The 19,299-nt window shown below is 37.9% G+C and overlaps 1 protein-coding gene across 16 annotated transcripts in view; it reads right to left on the reverse strand.

The window, feature by feature from the left end:
* The window catches only part of LOC126865758 (CUGBP Elav-like family member 2), a 355,524-nt gene that overhangs the window by 60,808 nt on the left and 275,417 nt on the right, over positions 1-19,299 (reverse strand). For all 16 annotated transcript variants that reach the window (XM_050618633.1, XM_050618637.1, XM_050618640.1 and 13 more), the window contains exon 6: positions 6,438-6,486. In XM_050618633.1, coding sequence (XP_050474590.1) covers positions 6,438-6,486 — 49 coding nt within the window. The remainder of the gene's footprint in view (positions 1-6,437; positions 6,487-19,299) is intronic.

Genomic DNA, 19,299 nt, shown 5'->3' on the forward strand with positions numbered 1-19,299 from the left:
CGCTGATCCTTGTGATCCACTTTCCTGCGGACAGTGCTTGCTCGATGCATATTCAAGCCGGGACGAAACACCGAATAAAGTCTCGTTAATGACAAATCTACCGAGAATAGCGGCATGTGCGTGTTGTTTTAAGAATGTGTTTTAAGAATTCCCAAGCGATTCTACGCGCGCGATGATCTTGGAAACTGGGACGAAGTTTTCAAATAAAAATAAAGAAAGTCGTTAGGGGATGGTATCGAACGATGCCTAATGAAAAATGTTCGTTCGTGGAAAAAACTGAACATGCCATATGTAATAGTTTTTATCGGTTTGTTTGAGAACATTACACAGGAAGTTGCCGAAGAGGAAATGGAATCGCGCGAAGAGGATAGGACTTAGGGAGTTGCTTGAAGTCAGTGCATGTTCACTTTAAGCGGAGTGTTTGCCAAGTCATGTTTCATTGATGGGGTTTGGAGGTTCTTGGAGGGCGCTTCGCGACCAAGAAGCTGAGGCGAAAAATCAGCGTGTGTTTTGCATTATAAATTCGGTGGTGAATATATGCCCGCATATCATTTGTTATTCATCAGGTTCCCTATGCTTTGCAAATAAAACGTATTAATAGCTTGCACTCTTTTTCTAATTCTAATTCTTTTAATCTTAGTCTTCCTTTTATCAAAATGGCTTTTAGCGACGTTTGGTCATGCTAACATTGGCATATTTGTTAAACTAATGTGTCTTAATTCAAAAATTAAAATTGAAGAAAGATGAAATTATACGAATATGAGTATTGACACTGAAATTTAAACGTTGACTTTTAACAGGGTTTTAAACTGGCCCAGTTTGAGGTTTCTCGAATATGATTGCGTACATGTATGTATTCACTGCGGCGTAAAGTAAGCTAAAATATGAAGAGTAAGAAGAAGTACATGTGAAGCAAGAGAAATGGATCTCGGCACCTATATAGCGAGTAGAAAATGAACCAAATGAAATGAAAGTACCTGCGTTGAAGAATACGGCATATTAAAGGTATAGTTTTCATAATTTTTTAATCAAACAGATGAAGAAAAGCGATTCGTATTTTACTTTTACTCAATTTTATACAATTTTTCCTACCATACCACTATTTAGAATTTGAATGATAAAAATTTAAAACTTAAACATTTTCAAACTATAATTTAATATTTTTAACAACGGGTAATACTGTACAATTTGGTGTAATCCTTTTAAGAATAAAATTTGTCAAATGTTATAATGTTAAAACGAAAGAACTCAGTCGTAACATTATCAGCTAGTAACTCGAAAACTGAAACTTTAACTGCTCCTTTTGAAATGGGTCTCTTTTTTCATTAACAACTGAAGCCTTTCAACGGAATTTTAATCAATTATCTCAACTAATATTATAGCCAAGATTTATTGTTACAGCAAGGTGCGTTTCAAGATATTATTTTCAAGAAAAATATTTACCCTCTTATTAAATAAACGACTTTTTCTATTATAAACAATATTTTACTACCTTATCTTATAAAACAACAAATTTTTTATTAAACGAACATCCTTTAGATCAAAACGTAAGTGAAATCGCGTCTAAGTGTTCATGTTTATATAAAAAGAGGTTTCAAAGACAAAAAGGAAGTATTATTCTGTACGTTTGTTTCATTTCAGCATGTAGAATCGTCCCCTTTCGGATTACATCTCTATAGTTTAATGATATGTCATTAATGCATATTCATTTTCTTTTGTTTCGTTTCGGTAACTACGTGAGATCAGCACCTTTTCTTAAGCATATTGTATCGTATACCGTGTCGCGAAAAGATTAGCGCGTGTATCAGAATTCAATATGCTTCTTTTATTGCTTATTAGTTGCTCGAGAAGAATCATAAATCTGTATAGAACACACCGACAAACCGATTAAATCCAATTTATCAGAAACGAGTTTGACGATCGAACGATCTAACTGGCTTAGAAACTGCAATCCAAGCATGCGTGTTTCCGACAGGCCTGTGAATCTTGCGTACAGTTAGCGAAAGAGCAACAGCGAGATCATAAAATCGGTCAAACGATAAAGTTTATGTTTCGATTCCCGAAAAAGCGATTGATATAAAGAACTCGAATCAGAACTGTGGGTTGCTTAGTAGTATATTTGCAGGGAATAGGAATAGCATGTAGTACATTCGAAAAGGGGGTAATGATTCTGGGTGAACAAATAAAACGAAACAAAAGAGTAAAATTCGTTCATCCAAGGCTTAGTTTTCGAGAAAATCGAGTTTGTAAATTTGTCGAGTATAGTAGATCATCTCTCGATATTTTAATTTACGACCTTGGCATATCGTTCGTACCGATTGTACAAGCAATTCCGTTCGAGTTCGAAGTCGTTTGGTTTTCGCTCGATAAGATAAGACTTATCGGACTCGTACGTTTGACCACGAAAGATAGGTTTCTTCGTGTTTCCTGATCTTATAACGACGAGAAACGTTTCGCGATATAGCGTGCTTACTGTCCGCGTTGCGATTATGCTTGCGGTAGAATCGATTCTCTATCGTGATTTATTTCGACGTGATTGGCTACGTCGATGGCCGATAGCGATATTTCATGAAGCTGCAATCGTGAAATTAGAGCTCGATAAACGATAAGAGTTATTGGCGTTTAATCGACCAGCATTTTTAAATATTCTAATTATTTTTTTTATGAAGATATTGCTGTACAAATATTATTACATTGTTTCATTACGCAAACATTTTGTTATCTAAACACTTTTTCCTCCCGATAAGTTCAGATAACGGAGGTACTTACCAGTATATTTAAAAGATAGATGTAATATTAATACGACAAATACACCCAGAAATAAGCAAATGCAATTAACGTGTTAACTTTTTGCACTATACTGGTATTTTTGATTGCAACAATACTATGCTAACATCGACGAAAATGTTGGCACGAATGAGATGAAACAGTGTTTCGGCAACGCCTGGTGAAACAAGTTATATTAGGCACATTTCCATAATACTTAATCTCCGTGAGTTGTGAGTAATGCAATCCTTGACGTTGCACAGGAATGACGTAATTACGATTACCTCCGTAAAACGAGTCTGACTGCAATTTACGTCAGTACTTCTCTCCTTTGTTTCAATAGACGAGATGCTTTTCGAGCGTGTTTCATTTCGTGAAGGCAGTTGCGATAGGCTCTGTTAGTTAATAATTAATCATTCAAGTTGTGGATGCAAGTAGAGCTTACGATTTGCCTGACAACCGTTTCTCGAACATAAGTTAACGAAAATTTGCAAATTTTACTTCGATCTAATGTCGCTATTCTTTGTTTTCTGTATTCTAATTATTATAGAAGTTGCGTTTGTGTTGAATTTCTCTCTCATATCCGATTCGGTATCATACGCATATCGTAAAACCATGCGCTTTTATGAAACTACTGTGGCGGATCGGTATCAATAGGACGCCGACAGGTCGAGGTATCAACGCAGCGCAACACTTCCCGGGCGATCCGCGGATACCAACCGCCAACACCAGAGGGCTACGACGACAACGAGTCTGTCTAACTCGCTAGCGGTCGAATTTACGGGCGCACGATACAAATACCGCACCTAGCGAGACTCCCTCTACGTCTAAGGCAGGGACTACCGGGCATAGCCTTACTGACGAGTCTTCCAGTAGTCCCGGGACGAAACGCTCCTCATTCCCTTTTCACCTAGCTCCAACTACCCCTCCTACACTACTTAAATCTGAACTGCACGCAGTGAAAGCGTTGAGCGGATTTTAATAATCCTCTTAATACTCCCAATGTATATTCTCAAGTTAGCTATTGCTTATATATTTCATTAAATTTAATATAATTCGCAATTCTCATAATGCTCCATATGCCCAAACAAATAAATTTTTCCACCCAAGGAACTAACTATGACATATAGTTAGAACAGAGAACGACAAATCACTGTAACACTTTTATGTCCTCATCAACGAAATCTCACTAAATGGTCCGACCAAAATTAAAAAAAAATTAAAGGCTTCGCAAAAAAAAAAAGAAAATAGTTTCTGTGTTTTACCGAAAAAAAAGATATTTAGCAGTTTTAATAGTTGTTTAAAATAGATTTCACGTTGTTCGTTATACATACATATTACGCAATTGTTGTGAGTGTTATTTGCAATTATATCACAGAAGTTTCTTTCACGAAAATATAACTGAATTTCTCAAAGAAGGTCGACTCTAAAGATTCAGCAGAATTTCAAAGAATTTTACGCAAAATCGTCAAAATGGAGAACATGAGGAGATGACGTAACCTACACGGAACGATCTTGAGAATGGATGGAACGTGGATGAAGCGTAACACGTGACCGAGTGTGTCGTTACTTACGGGAGACACAGTGTCAGCCAAAATAAACAGAATGTCACGGGTATAAATAAAGCTTTCACTCTCATCGTGCACTTCTTCGCAAGCTTCTCTTTCTTCTTTTTCCTTCTTTTTATCTTTCGTGTCTCTTTTTTGTCGATTTGACGTAGTTAGACGTATCAGAGGTCGCTTGTTGATCAACGTGTTTCCTGTCGGAACAACCTTAAAAAAACGTCCATCGTGTGTGCCATTAACGTGAATAATTATAGGCGCAGCGACAATTTGGTGGATTTTTCTCAAAGTAATTCCTTGTCATAGACATAAAAGTCATAAAACACTTAAAATTATGATTGTTTGAAAATTTCCCTTTCTGATTACTATCTCTAATTTTAGAACCTCTTTGTAGTTTCCTCTTTTCACTTGTTCGTGAGAATTTGATTGCATGTTTTACATGCACGCTGACAATAATTGGATCTCGAAATTTTACATGTAATCTGCATTTACGAGAGGGCCATGGTGTCTTCTGCCAAGAAAAATCAAGTTGCATTATCGCGTATGATTATTAGACATTATTAGACGCTTAACGGTAGAATGTTATTTAAAATGTTAATCAAGATCAATTTAATAAAGGGAAATATATCGTGTAAATTCTTTAGAAAAAAACTACATTTAATTTTGTGAAATCATTTTTTAACACTTTTGACGGACGTTTGATTCCTGTACACTCTACGTGGTTGGATTGGCGCATCAATTCTCGTGATTCTCTTCTCGTGATTCCCCGTCACGTGTACCTGTTATAGCCGCGGTTTCTGGACTGTGTTGTAAAAAGAAAAAGAGACAAAAAGCATTGAAAAAATGAGCGCAATCCCTGATCCAGCTGGGGTCGCAGCACGTGACGGGTGTCGTTAATATTTCATTAGCATTCGTTTTTCGTCGTCCATCCCGATCTGCCGTGGACAATTTTTATTTTGTGCACCCTGCTCGAACTACGATGGCCAGCTTTTCATTGTATGCATTTACGCCACGATTGCTTCGAAAAACTCGTCTACATTTACGGAATTCTTTCCTCTCTTATGCTACAGTTAGTGTTAGAAGGTTCTGAGTTATTTAACCTCGCAATATGACATTACGCAATTCTATTGACATTATACTGAGAAATTATATAAGCAACCATGTAAATAAGGAAAAGGAGAAGAAAAAATAGTTGAACAATATGATTTTATCAACATCTTTATGCTATGTTATATTAGCTTCGAATAAGTTTATAGTATATCTATTTTATTTTTTCAAACGATAAACCGTAATTTTTCTTTGTATTGGGAGAGGAACATTTGGTTATAAATGATCCAAAAATCATAATTCTTTCGGAATTTGTGACGATCAAAGTTACGAATCAAATCATTGGATAAATCAAGACAAGTATAAGATTTGATTCATGGGATGGAATTCTCATCCCTTCTTGTTTTCGGTATTCCGTCTTAGTTTCTCGCTGTCTACGTTACTGCGACGACGGAGAATGTGGTTTCAAAGCTTGTTCATTAAGTAGTAATTAATTGGCTGAATTGAGAGGTTGTGGAGATTGCGTAGTCAAAGAAGATATAATCGAGTCGCGGAGCAACGAATAAGGAAACGACGAGCACTTTTAGGGAAAGGGAGGAAGAAAAGTGTGGCTTGAAGACAATGCTCGAGAAACATCGCACAGATAATAAACGAGAGGCGGGTCTATTGCGTCTTTCTTACTCGTGTCCTTTACTCTTTTCCCTATTTGCCATCAGACTATCTGAGCTTTGACGATTGTATTGCAAATTCTTATTCTCCAGGCTCGAGCAGCAAGATAAAATATATAACGTTGCTTATATATATAAAAATATGAATTGTATATGGTGGCTACGTTAGATAGAAGGAGATTTAACCCCTTATGATCAGGAGGTACTGTCATTTATATTAAAATGCAACAAAATACGCTTAGAATCTAAGGTTTGTAAATATTACCTTCCTTCAAGATCCTTGTAGTAGAAAAAAAGCTTACAAAGAAGCTCATATTTAAACAAAGAATAAAATGGAAGAGAAAAGCATAGAGTTTGAAGTTTCTTCGAAACGAGATATTGAATTTTTACTCACCGTTTCTGTTTTCGCTGTCCGCAGGTTTCATCTGGATCGGATGGCGCATCTGTAAGAAAATAAAGAAAACGATTTGATCATTTATGCACGAATTCGTAATGTCTTCGCACGTAACACGAACAGAAATGTTTAACTTCGCGTAGCGACAATTGTTTACTATTAAATAAGGTATAGAGAGATCGTGCTATTCTCATTCTCGAGATAAGCGTGTGCAGATCTTTAGTTACGAAACAATTTGTTTTACTGGTTATTAACTTTTGGAAGAAACTTTTGGAGTTTTATTTGCTATACTTTGTACATTTTCTGGATGCAAACGATCGTCGATGGAAATGGAATTTTGTTATTTTCATCAGTTTGCGACAAACGATATCGATCATTCGTAATTATAATGAAGTAAAATTTCGTGGATTTAGCTGGCAAACATAAAAGCACAGACAAACATAAAATTTCGATTCACATAAATTATGTTTTTTGCCATCCATTTGCGAACATTACTGACTTAATTTGCACAATATTAGTTATTATACATATAATCTAAGACATCTAATCTGCTGTTACAAAAAAGTTGCAGAAAGCCGCAAACAAGAAAGTAGTAATAATAAACTATTCCAGCAATCCGACATTTAACGAACCCGCGGTTTTCATAAATTTTCTAGCCTAGGATGTCGCTTATTATTAAAAACAACCTCATCTTCCGTGCACGAACAACAAGACGAGCGACGGACAATAATTTGCACGCAATAGCATGCATTCTTTCGAGGACAAACGCGGATTCCCTATCGAGAACCGGGGCGCGGGTTGGGTGTCGTTGTTTCGTATCGATTTGCTTTTGTAAAATTCCTGAGGCTCGCACACGGCCGAGTCTCCTGCGGTGCACGCAGACAAAGGGAATGCACGCGGAAAATTAAATTTCCGTTTCGAACCTGCGCGCTCCTGGCTCTCCACGTTGCTTCTTCCGATTTTCCTTCTTTTTTTTCTTTGTCGCTTTTCTTTCTATCTTGTGTACTACAATCAAGGCCTCATGAACACGGCTCACGCAGAACTCTAATATTCAGCCGAGACGCGATCAGAAACGCAGATTCATGGTGAAGAATTTTGATTTTTCTCCAGCACGTTTCGTTTACGTAATTTCCAAACGTCATTACAATTTCTACTATATTTTTACATCTTTAATTCTAACAAAAGAGGAACAAGATTCCACTTAAGCTATTTTTCTCAAAAATACGATCTCGCTAAACGATACAAAATGTTATTTCATTTCTGTCTCTGGTTACCGTGCAAATTGTACTGAAAATTTAATTCGTAACGATATATAGTAAAGTTAGATTAATCGATATTATATTCCAGGTTTGAAGCTGATAATGTCAAATTAATGAAACTTTGGTGAACTCCTCTTTCGATTCTACGAGTATGAAACAATAAGTGAGCACTTTTGCATGAACAATGAGATTTTCCTATATTTAAACTGCTTTTAGCCGATTACAATACCAACTGAAAGTAATACTCGTTAAATTATTGAATCTACTTAATGTACTAAAGGAGCTGAAAATATAGTTGTCTTTGCAAGATGACTTTCAGTCGTATTACCGCTAGAGTTATCTCGCACGGTACGTTATTATTACCATTAGGAAGAAATGATATGTACGATATTACACATATGATTATATATAATTATATAAATAAAATATTAAATATTTGAGTAATAATCAATTTCTTGAAAAAGTCGTCTTTACGAATCATCTTCCTTCCATTTTTCGTCGAAACATATCAAAACCTATTTTCTTCCCTTTACAACATCTTTCTGCTCTCTAATATCGTATGATTAATCATAGTATGAAAAACGCTATCTTGAAATTACTCCGGTCGAACGAGCGTTCAAAGTATTAAAATAAAAACGGTGAAAAAATTTTCATCCGGACGGACGATAACATTTTATTGATCATGCGGCTCTTTATACATTTCAATATATCCTCTATGAAGTTCGTTCGTTTCATCTGGCCGTATTTCCGGGACTCTATACTTTGAGGCAAAAGAGATAAGAGAAAGAGAGACGGACAGAAAGATATTTAATACGACGTGAAAAGAATAAAACACCGTATCTGTATCGTTCCAGATTGAATACTCGTTAACGATAATTAAAAGTTGAACACGGCCAGTGAAAAGAGGAGGTCGAGGCTTCAATACGAGGTGGAGGCGTAAGTTAATCCACCGGGCAGCAATATCGAGCAGAGTTGATAATGAGAGAGGATCCTCCATTGACGTACGATGTTGTCGACCATTACACTTGTCTAGAGATATCTATCCATGATCCCGTCCTAACTAGCCAGCTTGATGGTACCTAAAGCACGTGCTTCATTTCCCATTTATTCGCGAAAATGGGTTAGATACCAACTGTAGCGATTGCTACAGTTTTTATTCTGTTTAGGGACATGCAGTTTAGAAAAGGACTGCGGTAGAGGTTATATAACTAATTCGTGAGTAGTACGATTTATATGAAGATAAATTTTTGAATTTATCCAGAATACGAGATTCTAAGGACCTTTAATGGCAGAATCGGTGATTTCTTTAATTGGAAAGTAGAGAGAGAGAGAGAGAGAGAGAGAGAGAGAGAGAGTGAAATGACAATTTCCATTATCCGACGAGTACTTTAGAATAGCGAATAAAGTAAAATAGTATGTAAAATAGTTAAATCCAGTTTTTCAATTATAAAATAGAAAATAATATTGCTCTTCGCAGCTTTTGTAACGCTCTATGAATAGCGAATGATATTGTATAATAATGGTAGAATGGTATAACGATTACACGTGTTGCTTGGATAGCTGCCTGATAGCTTGAATTCAGCCTACCCTCTAAATCACCGGTCTGATCCCCCGCTACATGGAAATCCGTTGCGTTAATATACCCACGGTAAATTAATCACAAACTGGTGCCACTGTCCGTGTACCATAAGTCTTGCGAATTTATTTAGCGTGCGATGCGTCGTGGCCTCCTAGAGATTTTCGACGACATTGTTACACTGGTGGAGGCAATTGTTGAAATTTTACTATTTTACAGCACCGTTGCATTGTGACCGCCTTTAATAATAGACGCCTCTGTCGTTGCGCGCGTTTTCATTTCGCTTACACCGTTTCATTGTCATCGCGAATATTTGTTTTGGATTGACTCGTTTTAGAAACGAAACGCAGCGCATCTCATTTTTCACAATATCTTTAGATTACTTTTGCTTGCAGGGAAAGGAATAGAGCGGACATACAGTTTGAAGCATGTAAAATTTCAAACACGACCATCGATGAGAATCGATTAATCAAAGTTGTTGGCGAGAAATCGGTTCGTTTCAATGTGCAAGAAGATGCCCTTAGAAAACTACAATATTCCGCGGCAAAAGTTCAAGATATTCTATTTGCGAATCTTCTCGATCTTCCAGACACGAAGGAATTTCTCGTATCGCGGTGCGAGTGCCACGAGTATGAAATTCATATCTATGCTAAGCGCGACCCTCGCGTTTGGCTTTAGTGGTTTCTGCATCGTACCTTTATATTGCGCCCGATTCCATGATTTTGTACACACTCTGCTCGCCTCCGAGTCGAACCTATGTGATATCGATTCGTCGAAAAATAAACTTACCTAGATATTTCGACTTTTCGATTCGCAGCGAGCTTTTCGCCATATTTTCATCTGCCCTTCAATATTTTGCTCGTACGTATTATGGCTGTAAATTAGGTAGATATTTGTTTCGTTTAAGCAAAGTCCAACGATATCACTGGATAATTAACAAAATAGGAAGTTACCGTTAACACTTTTAATTCGCTTGATAAACGATTAACTCTAGTTGCAACAAATAAATTATCTTTGAACTTTGTTTGCCCTCCAAGAGAGACAAATTACAGCTGAACCTCTCGATTCGATGTATAAAACTAAGTAAATAATCGAAACGCAAGATAATAACATCTTTCCTTCCTTAAGCATTCGATGAGATCAACAGGTTCCACTTCGTACGAAGCGAATCAGCTCTCCAGCGAGTAGTAGAAGCACCGCAACATCCGGTCACCGGTAGTTTCCTTAATCCTCAATCTCGTTTCGTTGGTAACACCATACGAAGGTGTCTCGAAATTCATTTGAACCCTGTCTAATTTCGTTCTCTTGGCTGCAATTTCCAGTACACGCAGCCCAAGCGTCGTAATTCCAGCGACCTTCCGGACAAAGCATCCTCTTCCTGAATCGTCAGCCTGCCGCCGACTCCGACCCTGCTTCCATTCGTTTCCGTCGATCTCACGGCCACGAAACAGACACAGACGCGGGGGTAGCAGAGACGTGGATAGCGCAGCGCAATTCGATTTAAAGTTACACCCGCTGCTTACGTATTCTCGTTTTCCGCTCGTTTCCGCGGCTTCTTTATCCTCCTTAGCCGCTCGCGTCCGGACTGCTAAAGCAGCAATTCCGCTTCCTCGCGTCCTGCGCGGCTCGTGACTTTTAATCTCGACCCCATTTCGAATGGCTGCGAGAGGGTAATTTTTATAATCTTCAAGGGAAAGAGGAGGAACGGGCGCGTGACAGAGAGATAAAAAAACAGCGAATTTAAAGTTGCACTACTGCTGGGCTTGGCGGTCGCTTTAAATAGACACGAGACGCCAGATATTCTTCTCTTCGCCTTTCTTCGTTTTTTTTTTATTCTTTTCTTCGCATTTTTTTTCTTTCATCTTCTTGATTTCTTCCTTTTTTCTTCCAACTCGCGTTCTCGTAGAACTCTTCAATTTCCCCAGTCACCCCCAATGGCGGCGAGTACGCCCTCCGGGCCGTGCAACTACAAAAGTGCTACTTCTCACTTTCACCGTCTGCTGACTCCGACTCCGCGACTTTTAATCTCCGCCACCCGCGCCTTTCGTCCACGGGATATACGTACTTTTATGATATTCCAGCGGGCAAGTCGGGGAAAAGGCGCGAATAAAGGGAACGGATAAAGGACGACTTGGACCATGGGTGGAGGATGGGGGCGGGATTTAAAAGTTACGTCGACGATGGCAATACCGGACGAGGACCACTAGCTTGCAGGAATGCGACGTCATACCTTGCTACGTCGAGAACGAGGGAAAGCCAATGTGAGTTGGAGAGGATTGAAATTGATGGATCAAGTTCCAGGGAATTCGTTTTCATCGAGCTGCTGATATTTATGTATTTCTAGGAAATTTAAACGTACAAAAGGTACAGCACGTATATAACGTGCAAAAATATCCAAATATTCAAAAGAAAGTTATACATAGTATTATATTAAAAAAGACTGTCATCTAGCATAGCCGCGTAACTCGATGTTAGGAACGTACGAAAGAATACTGGGAGAAAAAGATTTAATTTATTTATTCAACATTTAAATTATTATAAGTGACATTATCTTATAACTTTTCCCGACTTTCCACATCTGGACATAGAGAGGCGAGATAAATTTAATTAGCGCGGAGATTAAAACGACAATTAGCATGCGAACGCAAAGTTTAAGCCGTGGATTTTTTGAATTTAAGGAACATTTCCCGGTAGAGGTTGTTCCGATGTGAATTTAAAAGGTTTTTAAATCGAAATTATTCCTTGTCCAAAATAAAGTCTTCTATGCAACGGCTAGAATAAACACTTTTCCCGTTGAATGTATCTTTACGAAATGTTTTAACTGCAGAGTATAAGCATGAAATATAACGATAAGACAACCAAGAATCTATTTCTCTCATTTTATTAATTAAGGACGGAAGGAAGAAATCAAATCTCAATTAAATCGACACGGATCGACAGAGCAAATTTTGAAAAGTCAAATAATTTTCGTTTTAGTGTATTTTTTATCATTAGAACGCAACAAAGGAAACAGAGATTCGTTCCGGAAGTATTAGTCTTGGTCGACGTAAAACGACGATTCGGTGCGACGTGGCGGCGTACGGATGTCGTACTTCTATCGGGCCCTTCATTGAGAATGCCGGTTCCGACGTTTCGTATCGTTCGATTCGCGTGGATGCACGTGACGCCCGTATCCCCCTAACCACTACCTGGTATGCAGATTTTTCACGATACTTCGATGACGACGTTCGTCCCGCGATGGCAAAGAAGAGAGGAAAAGCAAAAACGAAACAGAAAGAAAGGGAGGAGAAAAGGAAGGGCGGAGAATCAATCCCCTCTTCCGCTTTTTTTCATCGCGTCGACGTGGCGGAACGCGAAACGAATTTATAACTAGCGATACGCGACGATCGTGGCAGAGCCCTTGAGCCGAATTCGTCAATTTTAATATTCGCCCCTTCGACCACCTTCGTCGCACACCCCTGTTTCGGGCGCCCTCGATGCCTCGCGGCTTGCACCCTCGATCCATCGAGCCTCGACCACCGTCACGATCCTTTTTAGGATGAAATATAGTAGAATTTACGAGCCGACGCGGTATCCTCGATCTGTGGAGGGCGTCGAGCCTGGCTAGGGGTGAAATGTGAAGGAAGCGCGATAGATATTAAAGAGTTGAATATGTCAAATTAGTCGAAATATTAGTTTTGGTTTTGTAAAGATTTCTTTAGACTTTTCGTAGGGTAAAGTGGTAAGGATGGCGATTTAGGCGATTGCCTGAGTTTCAAGTTCGTTTTACCAGGGTAACGCATACGAGATGTCGATCATTCGAACGAGACTTGACGCGTTGACGCATCTTCGCGTACATCTTTGAAACATCATAGCATATATGAAAAGTTTGTTCAGGAAATTTAAAAGGCAAGTACTATGAGAAAACGCTATAATTTTACAATACTTGTTACTAACGTGGTATGATACATGACGTTATGGAGAGTTGTATCGAAGAAGCAAGTTAGCCAGAATAGCAATCGTCTCGACAGGAATTCCAAGGAGCTCACATAAATTTCAATCGTGTAGAACCGATCGCTGTCGTTGTTATCGCGGCCGGAAACGCTCGCAAACATTCACGGTTTCCGGCGAAATCAGTAAACGCGACGACGTTATTCAATTTCCGCGTCGCTCGCGGGCTCCCTTTCGAAAAGGAGTTCTTTTTCAGTTATTGATGTAGGAACGAGTTTTCGAGGGTTTTTGCCGGCTTATCCGCCGTACGATCTCGTCTTCATTTCCGCCATGTCGACGGTCTTCCACCCTCGCGTTCGCGTGCGTGCTCTCGTCTTCGTTGCTTTCCCGTTCGAAACTTTGTACGTTTACGTTTGCGAAATATTCGAGTCCTTTCTTTTCTCTTCTCTTACTTTCTATACGTTCCATTTTCTATGGTATACCGTGAGTACACTTCGACGACGTTATCGAACCTCGAGTAACGTAGAAGATTTTCATCGTGATACACGAATTGCACGCCTTAATTCTTTCTACAGTAACGTTGGTCGAAAAACTATTATGTGGGTGTGAGGATTAAAAATTAAAGGACAGGATGATCTAAGTCTTGGAGATTTGAATTTTTATAAATTACTTCTATATTTTAATTAATAGGAAAATATTATTTAAAATGGAAGTCATTATTTCTCTTGGCTGAAAATATTTTTCCTAGTAACAAATATCAAGTCCAAAGATAATTTTCCATTTTTCCAATTACGCTATACTTCTTGGACAAGTTTAAAATATGAATAAAACGTATGATAATTTTTTCCTCGTCAAAGAAAGAGCAGGAATGAAGTTTCCCCCTTTATATATACCATCTTTTTCCCTCTTTTCCCCCTTTTTTCTACCGAAATTACTATGCCATACCTTATTGCTTCCCTGTATCGTTTATATCCCTTCGTTACAGAGTAATTAAAATTCAATGGCGTCCGACGCTAAAATGAAGAAAAAACTGCCGCGAAAACACCAATATCTATGCGAATAGTTATGAACTATAATTTCAGGTACAGCGATTGGCGAACACGAGAGATGGCCATTGGGATCGATTTTAATCGAATTCTCTCAAATGTACACGCGCGTTGAAGAGGGAAACGAAACGGTTTCATTGCACCGAAAACGAAATTGTTTGCAAAGTAAACTGTAATCGTTCAATGATCATGAATTTTAGCAATTTCGTTATCGTTTCTAAAAATCTATAATACGATCGAAAGATTAGCGGCGTTTTTGTAATTTTGCTGCTTCTATTTCAAACTATCATATACGCTATTATATCATTTGAAATAGCGTATCTTTAAAAAATTTCGTTTATCATTGTATTTATTTTCTATTTTCATTGCTACGAAATATTATTTATTCGTACGATAATTACCATTAACGTTCAAATTGATATACAGACTTTAAAGAATATTCGACGGTAGAAAACCACGATCTAATCGAAAACCAACGAAAGAATGAATCAGAATCAGAACGAAAGAATGAATCAGGATTAAATCGAAATTGTACGATGTTTTGAAAATTCGATTTAAAGACTTAAAAATGGTCAACGATCGTTGACTTTCGCCGGGAACAACGACGATAACAATCACGGTTATGAGTGATAATTTAACCGAGCAACTGGCATCGACTGTTAGATGCGATCGGATCGGTTGCAGTCGATTGGCCGGATTTCCCGAAATACCAATGAGGCACTAAAAGTGATTAAATTACTTGGCAAGCCAGCACTCGGTAAACTACGCGTGATTGATAAACGTATGCGCGCTCATCTGACCGAATATGCGTTGCGATCATTTATGCGTGACTGACATCTGTTTATTTCCTATAGATTTAGTCCAGCTTCGCAACCGATCGAACAGTTCGTATCAGGAGCCGATCCATCCTCCGTACTATGTTCGATGTCTTTGTTAAACAGACAGAAATAAATTAATTTTCTTCGCTTGAAATGCGAAGATGCAGTTATTCGTATTAATTGGGAACTAGTAATTTTGGCAAACGAATCTATTGGAACAAAACAGAAAGTAATCTTTCTATAGCCAGTGCTGCAAGTGATACCACGAAACTTGTATTGAGTCGTGAGCTTATTAAGGATGAGAGATGATTAAGGATGATTTCGATCATAGATTATAGATCATAATCAGCGCCATAAGCAAGGATACGTAATCTTGGCGATGAAGTAGTTTGGATGAAAAGAGAATTAATTACATTCTAAATGATACAAATGTATGTGCATACATTGCAATTGAAATTTATTCGATCACGTGATTATATCAGTAATATTACTTCTTACACAACTTTTTTTTACAAAGAGACGATGTAATCTTGCTATTATATTCTATTACTGTCTTACCTATTGATTCAATTTCGCTCTATCTGCCAAAATAATTCTCTTAATCCGAAAAAGAAGACAGAGTTCTATGGAAGGAGAGGCAATCTCAATTTATAAAGGCAATTATCTCCAATGATCCGGCGGTTCGTTTTAGCGGAAACGGTGGCTCAGTCGTTTCGTGAAAGAACGCGTCCTCGCGATCCATTTCCATTTCGCGCTTCTATTCGACTGGGGGGCGGACGGTTCCTCTGGCGTGGCACATTTCTCAGGGAAATGGGAATCGATTTGAAGAATGCCGTTGCGAAACTACAGTTGGCAACACGCCCTCTGCCTGTTCCTCTCTGAGCCTTCTATCGGGTCATCCCTCTGATGTCCTGCTCTCACAGCCGATCTTCATCTTTCTTCCGTTTTCGTTCGTTTCCGATCCGAGTTCTCTCCACTTCTGTCTATCTATTTCTTCGCGTTTTCCTTTTCATTTTTCTTTCCTTTTGCATTATATTCTACTCGTTTGATATTTTCGCAGTGTATATTGTACCGTTACTCTTTTTTTATTATTCAAGGAGCTAAAAAGTACAAATTAAACTAACTGCTCAATTTGAGATTAAACAAATAAACAAAATGAGCAGTTTCGTATTCTAGTATTTGATACCATATTTCGTGAATAACAGAAGCAAATAATGTGATTTTCTAAATAATTAAATAAATTCTCCAAACAGTGGTGACCTACATATCCTACGCAGCGTGTTATTATATGAAATAAACGTTCTACATTTATAGGTACCTACATACGTATGAATATTGCTATTGCATATGTATTTTGTAATTAAAATGAGGCTACCATGAATTTATTATTCGTAACATAATACAATGAAGTAAGAATAACAGTAATAAGAATGATAAAAACAATAAAAGTAGAAAAATATCTAACGTAAGTTTCTTTGCTTTATACATTTATAAAATATGTTACTTCAATTATCGTATAATTTACGTATGTCGCAAAAAAAAAACGTAAGGGAGGATGTTTTATTAAGAATTACTACAACTAAAATAACTTCTTGCAAAGAATAATATAAACATTTAATGCATCGGTTCATTCATCTTTTGTACAAATATTCCAATTTCCTTCCACTTTATCAAATGTTATCCTTACTATTCTCCTTCGATCACGGTACTTGCTCAGAAATCAAAGTAAAACGTTCCGCAGATATGTATAACACAGGAGCAGAAGTTACTCTATCGGTGAGAATCTAGAAGCGATATGTGCGGAAATTGAAAGTTTCCTGTGTGGATAGAAGCAAGGGACCGAATGCAGGATAGGCATGGAAAGGATTTGTCTCACAGAGCGTCACGAAAAATCAGTATTTCTTTATTTGGTCGAGAATCGAGTAAAATCGTTTTTCGTACTGGTCGATATGCGACGAAGACGAATGTTATAAGAAATCAGGGATACGTTCCGATGTGCAATATACTCTCGCCGAATTGGATCGTGATCGCGTAATCTTTTCGTTATATTTGTCGTAGTAAAAAAGGTTTTCGGAAAATACCACGCTTTTTGCTTGTACTGTCGTAGATAAAAACAGCTAACATTAAAAATCGAATATAAGTAGGACAAATTAAAATTTGATCGAAATTATTATTCCAGAACGTAGTAATCTTCGGTAAAATTTTACTAGAAAAATTTGTTAATTTTTTAGTAACGATACTGAAAAATATCACACTTTGAACAGAATCCGAAAAAAGCAGTTTATTGCTTGTGAATATTATAAATCGAGCACAGTGATACAAATGTTATTTTACTTTCACTCCCAAGGAATTTATATGATATATATCGGTAAAATTATGCATATTTATCAAACAATTTTAACCATACCGAATATTTTAAACAATATACGAATGAAAAGATAGAGCCACGATTTTCATAATATTGTTTGGTACATGTATGTAGCTGTCAGTGTATTATCCAAATCCCTTTTCACTCTTCTGCCTTGTAGTCCATTTTATTGTTCTCTATTTTCTCGTACTACAACGATATAAGTCAATCATACTTTTCTATGCATTAGCGTATCTCAATATTCGTGTTATTTTCGAAAACATTACGCACGAAAGATGCAGGAATTAATAAAATCTTCGTGAATAGTAAATAAAGTTGCGAATAGTACTTAAAGGCTATAACTCTTCACGAATATTCACGTAAATTTATTATTCCAATCCGTTCGCTGTTGTTTCAAATTCTTCCATTTCGTTTATTTATTATTTCCAGTCTTTATTTGGAAGATTTAATAGAAATCACGTACGTGTGTTTTCCACGATATAAAACCATACGTTCCCTCCTATTCGGTGTTGTTGTCAGGTCTTTCATTCGGTTCTTTGTTGGTAAATGTTTTTTCGCGGGAAAAAATTTATCCGAGAAATTCCACTGTCTTCGTCATGCTTTCAGATTGCCGGACGAAGAACGCGGAGTTAATGGCGTTGCCCTCTTCAGTTTATGAAAAGAGATCTCCTGCAGACCAGAGCAATTCGGGGACGTGGAAGTAAAGTATGAACGCTTTGTTGTGAAAAGATCCCCCGGCTAGTAACCCGTATTTCAGGAATTTCAGTCTCCGAAATGAAAATTGGATTGCTATTTAGGCAAACACGACATTTTACGAGGATCTCGGACACATGATCGATGAGACTTCCAGTAGTCGCTATAGTCGTAAGTTGGATCGAATCGAAGAAACTTCGGAAAGAAGTTTTTATTTCTCTTTTTATTTTCCGCGATAAGTCTCGTCACGTACTGCGAAAGTCTTTAGAACAGCAAAGCATATGGCAAGAATAGCATTCCGTCGTCACTCGTTGTTCACGACGACGACGACGACGACGACGGCGCGGCGCGCGACTGGAAAAGTCATTTTACTCGGTAATTAGTTGGCCAGGTCGCGACAAATTGAAAAAGTTAGTGAGAAATGGAACGCAATTTAATCCGCGGCCATCGCTGCCGGTTGCGGCCTCCTGCAGCCGCAATAATCAAGACTAGCAAATCGAATACCTCTTCTGCTTGCAGTTGCTGCTTTTCCTTGTTTCTTCTATCGGGCGTCGATCGAAACTTCGACGCAACGTTCGTAGGTTTCGTAATATCCGGCAAGTGATTCGTAAGAACGCGTGAAAACTGGGAAACTTGAGCGCGTGTACAGTTTTTGTTCTTATTCATCGTCGTCGTTATTTATAGTCGGCGTTCTTACACTAGACAAATGAGTAAAGTTTCCTAAATATTCGCAATATCGAATAATAAAACTCCAATCATGGTCTAATATAAATCGTTATATTATAAATCGTTACCCACCAGTATTATCCAATTTATCAAACATTTGAAAGAAAAATCAGGCGACCGTTCGGGCACACAATGGCGGCTGAGAAATGAAGAGCGTCCTTAAATGGGAAGGTTCTCTCCTCAAAACTGCTGATCTCGCCGTTTCGTTGATCACGTTTTCAACCCCGCGTCTCTACATCTACAGTCATTATCCAGCCGCGGTAACGACAATCATTATTTTTTGTTAGTGCACCGCGTACCGTAATGGCGGTTGAAAGGACGTGAGGGAAGTTTCTTGACGTTAAGGAAGATCATACTATGCATTTAGGGTTTCCTCTCTATCCACGTACATTCTTCGTCCTTTATTAGGCTATATATACAGCATTACGGTAAATGCACTTCGTTCG

This window comes from Bombus huntii, chromosome 5, assembly GCF_024542735.1.
Source record: "Bombus huntii isolate Logan2020A chromosome 5, iyBomHunt1.1, whole genome shotgun sequence".
Lineage (NCBI taxonomy): Eukaryota > Metazoa > Arthropoda > Insecta > Hymenoptera > Apidae > Bombus > Bombus huntii.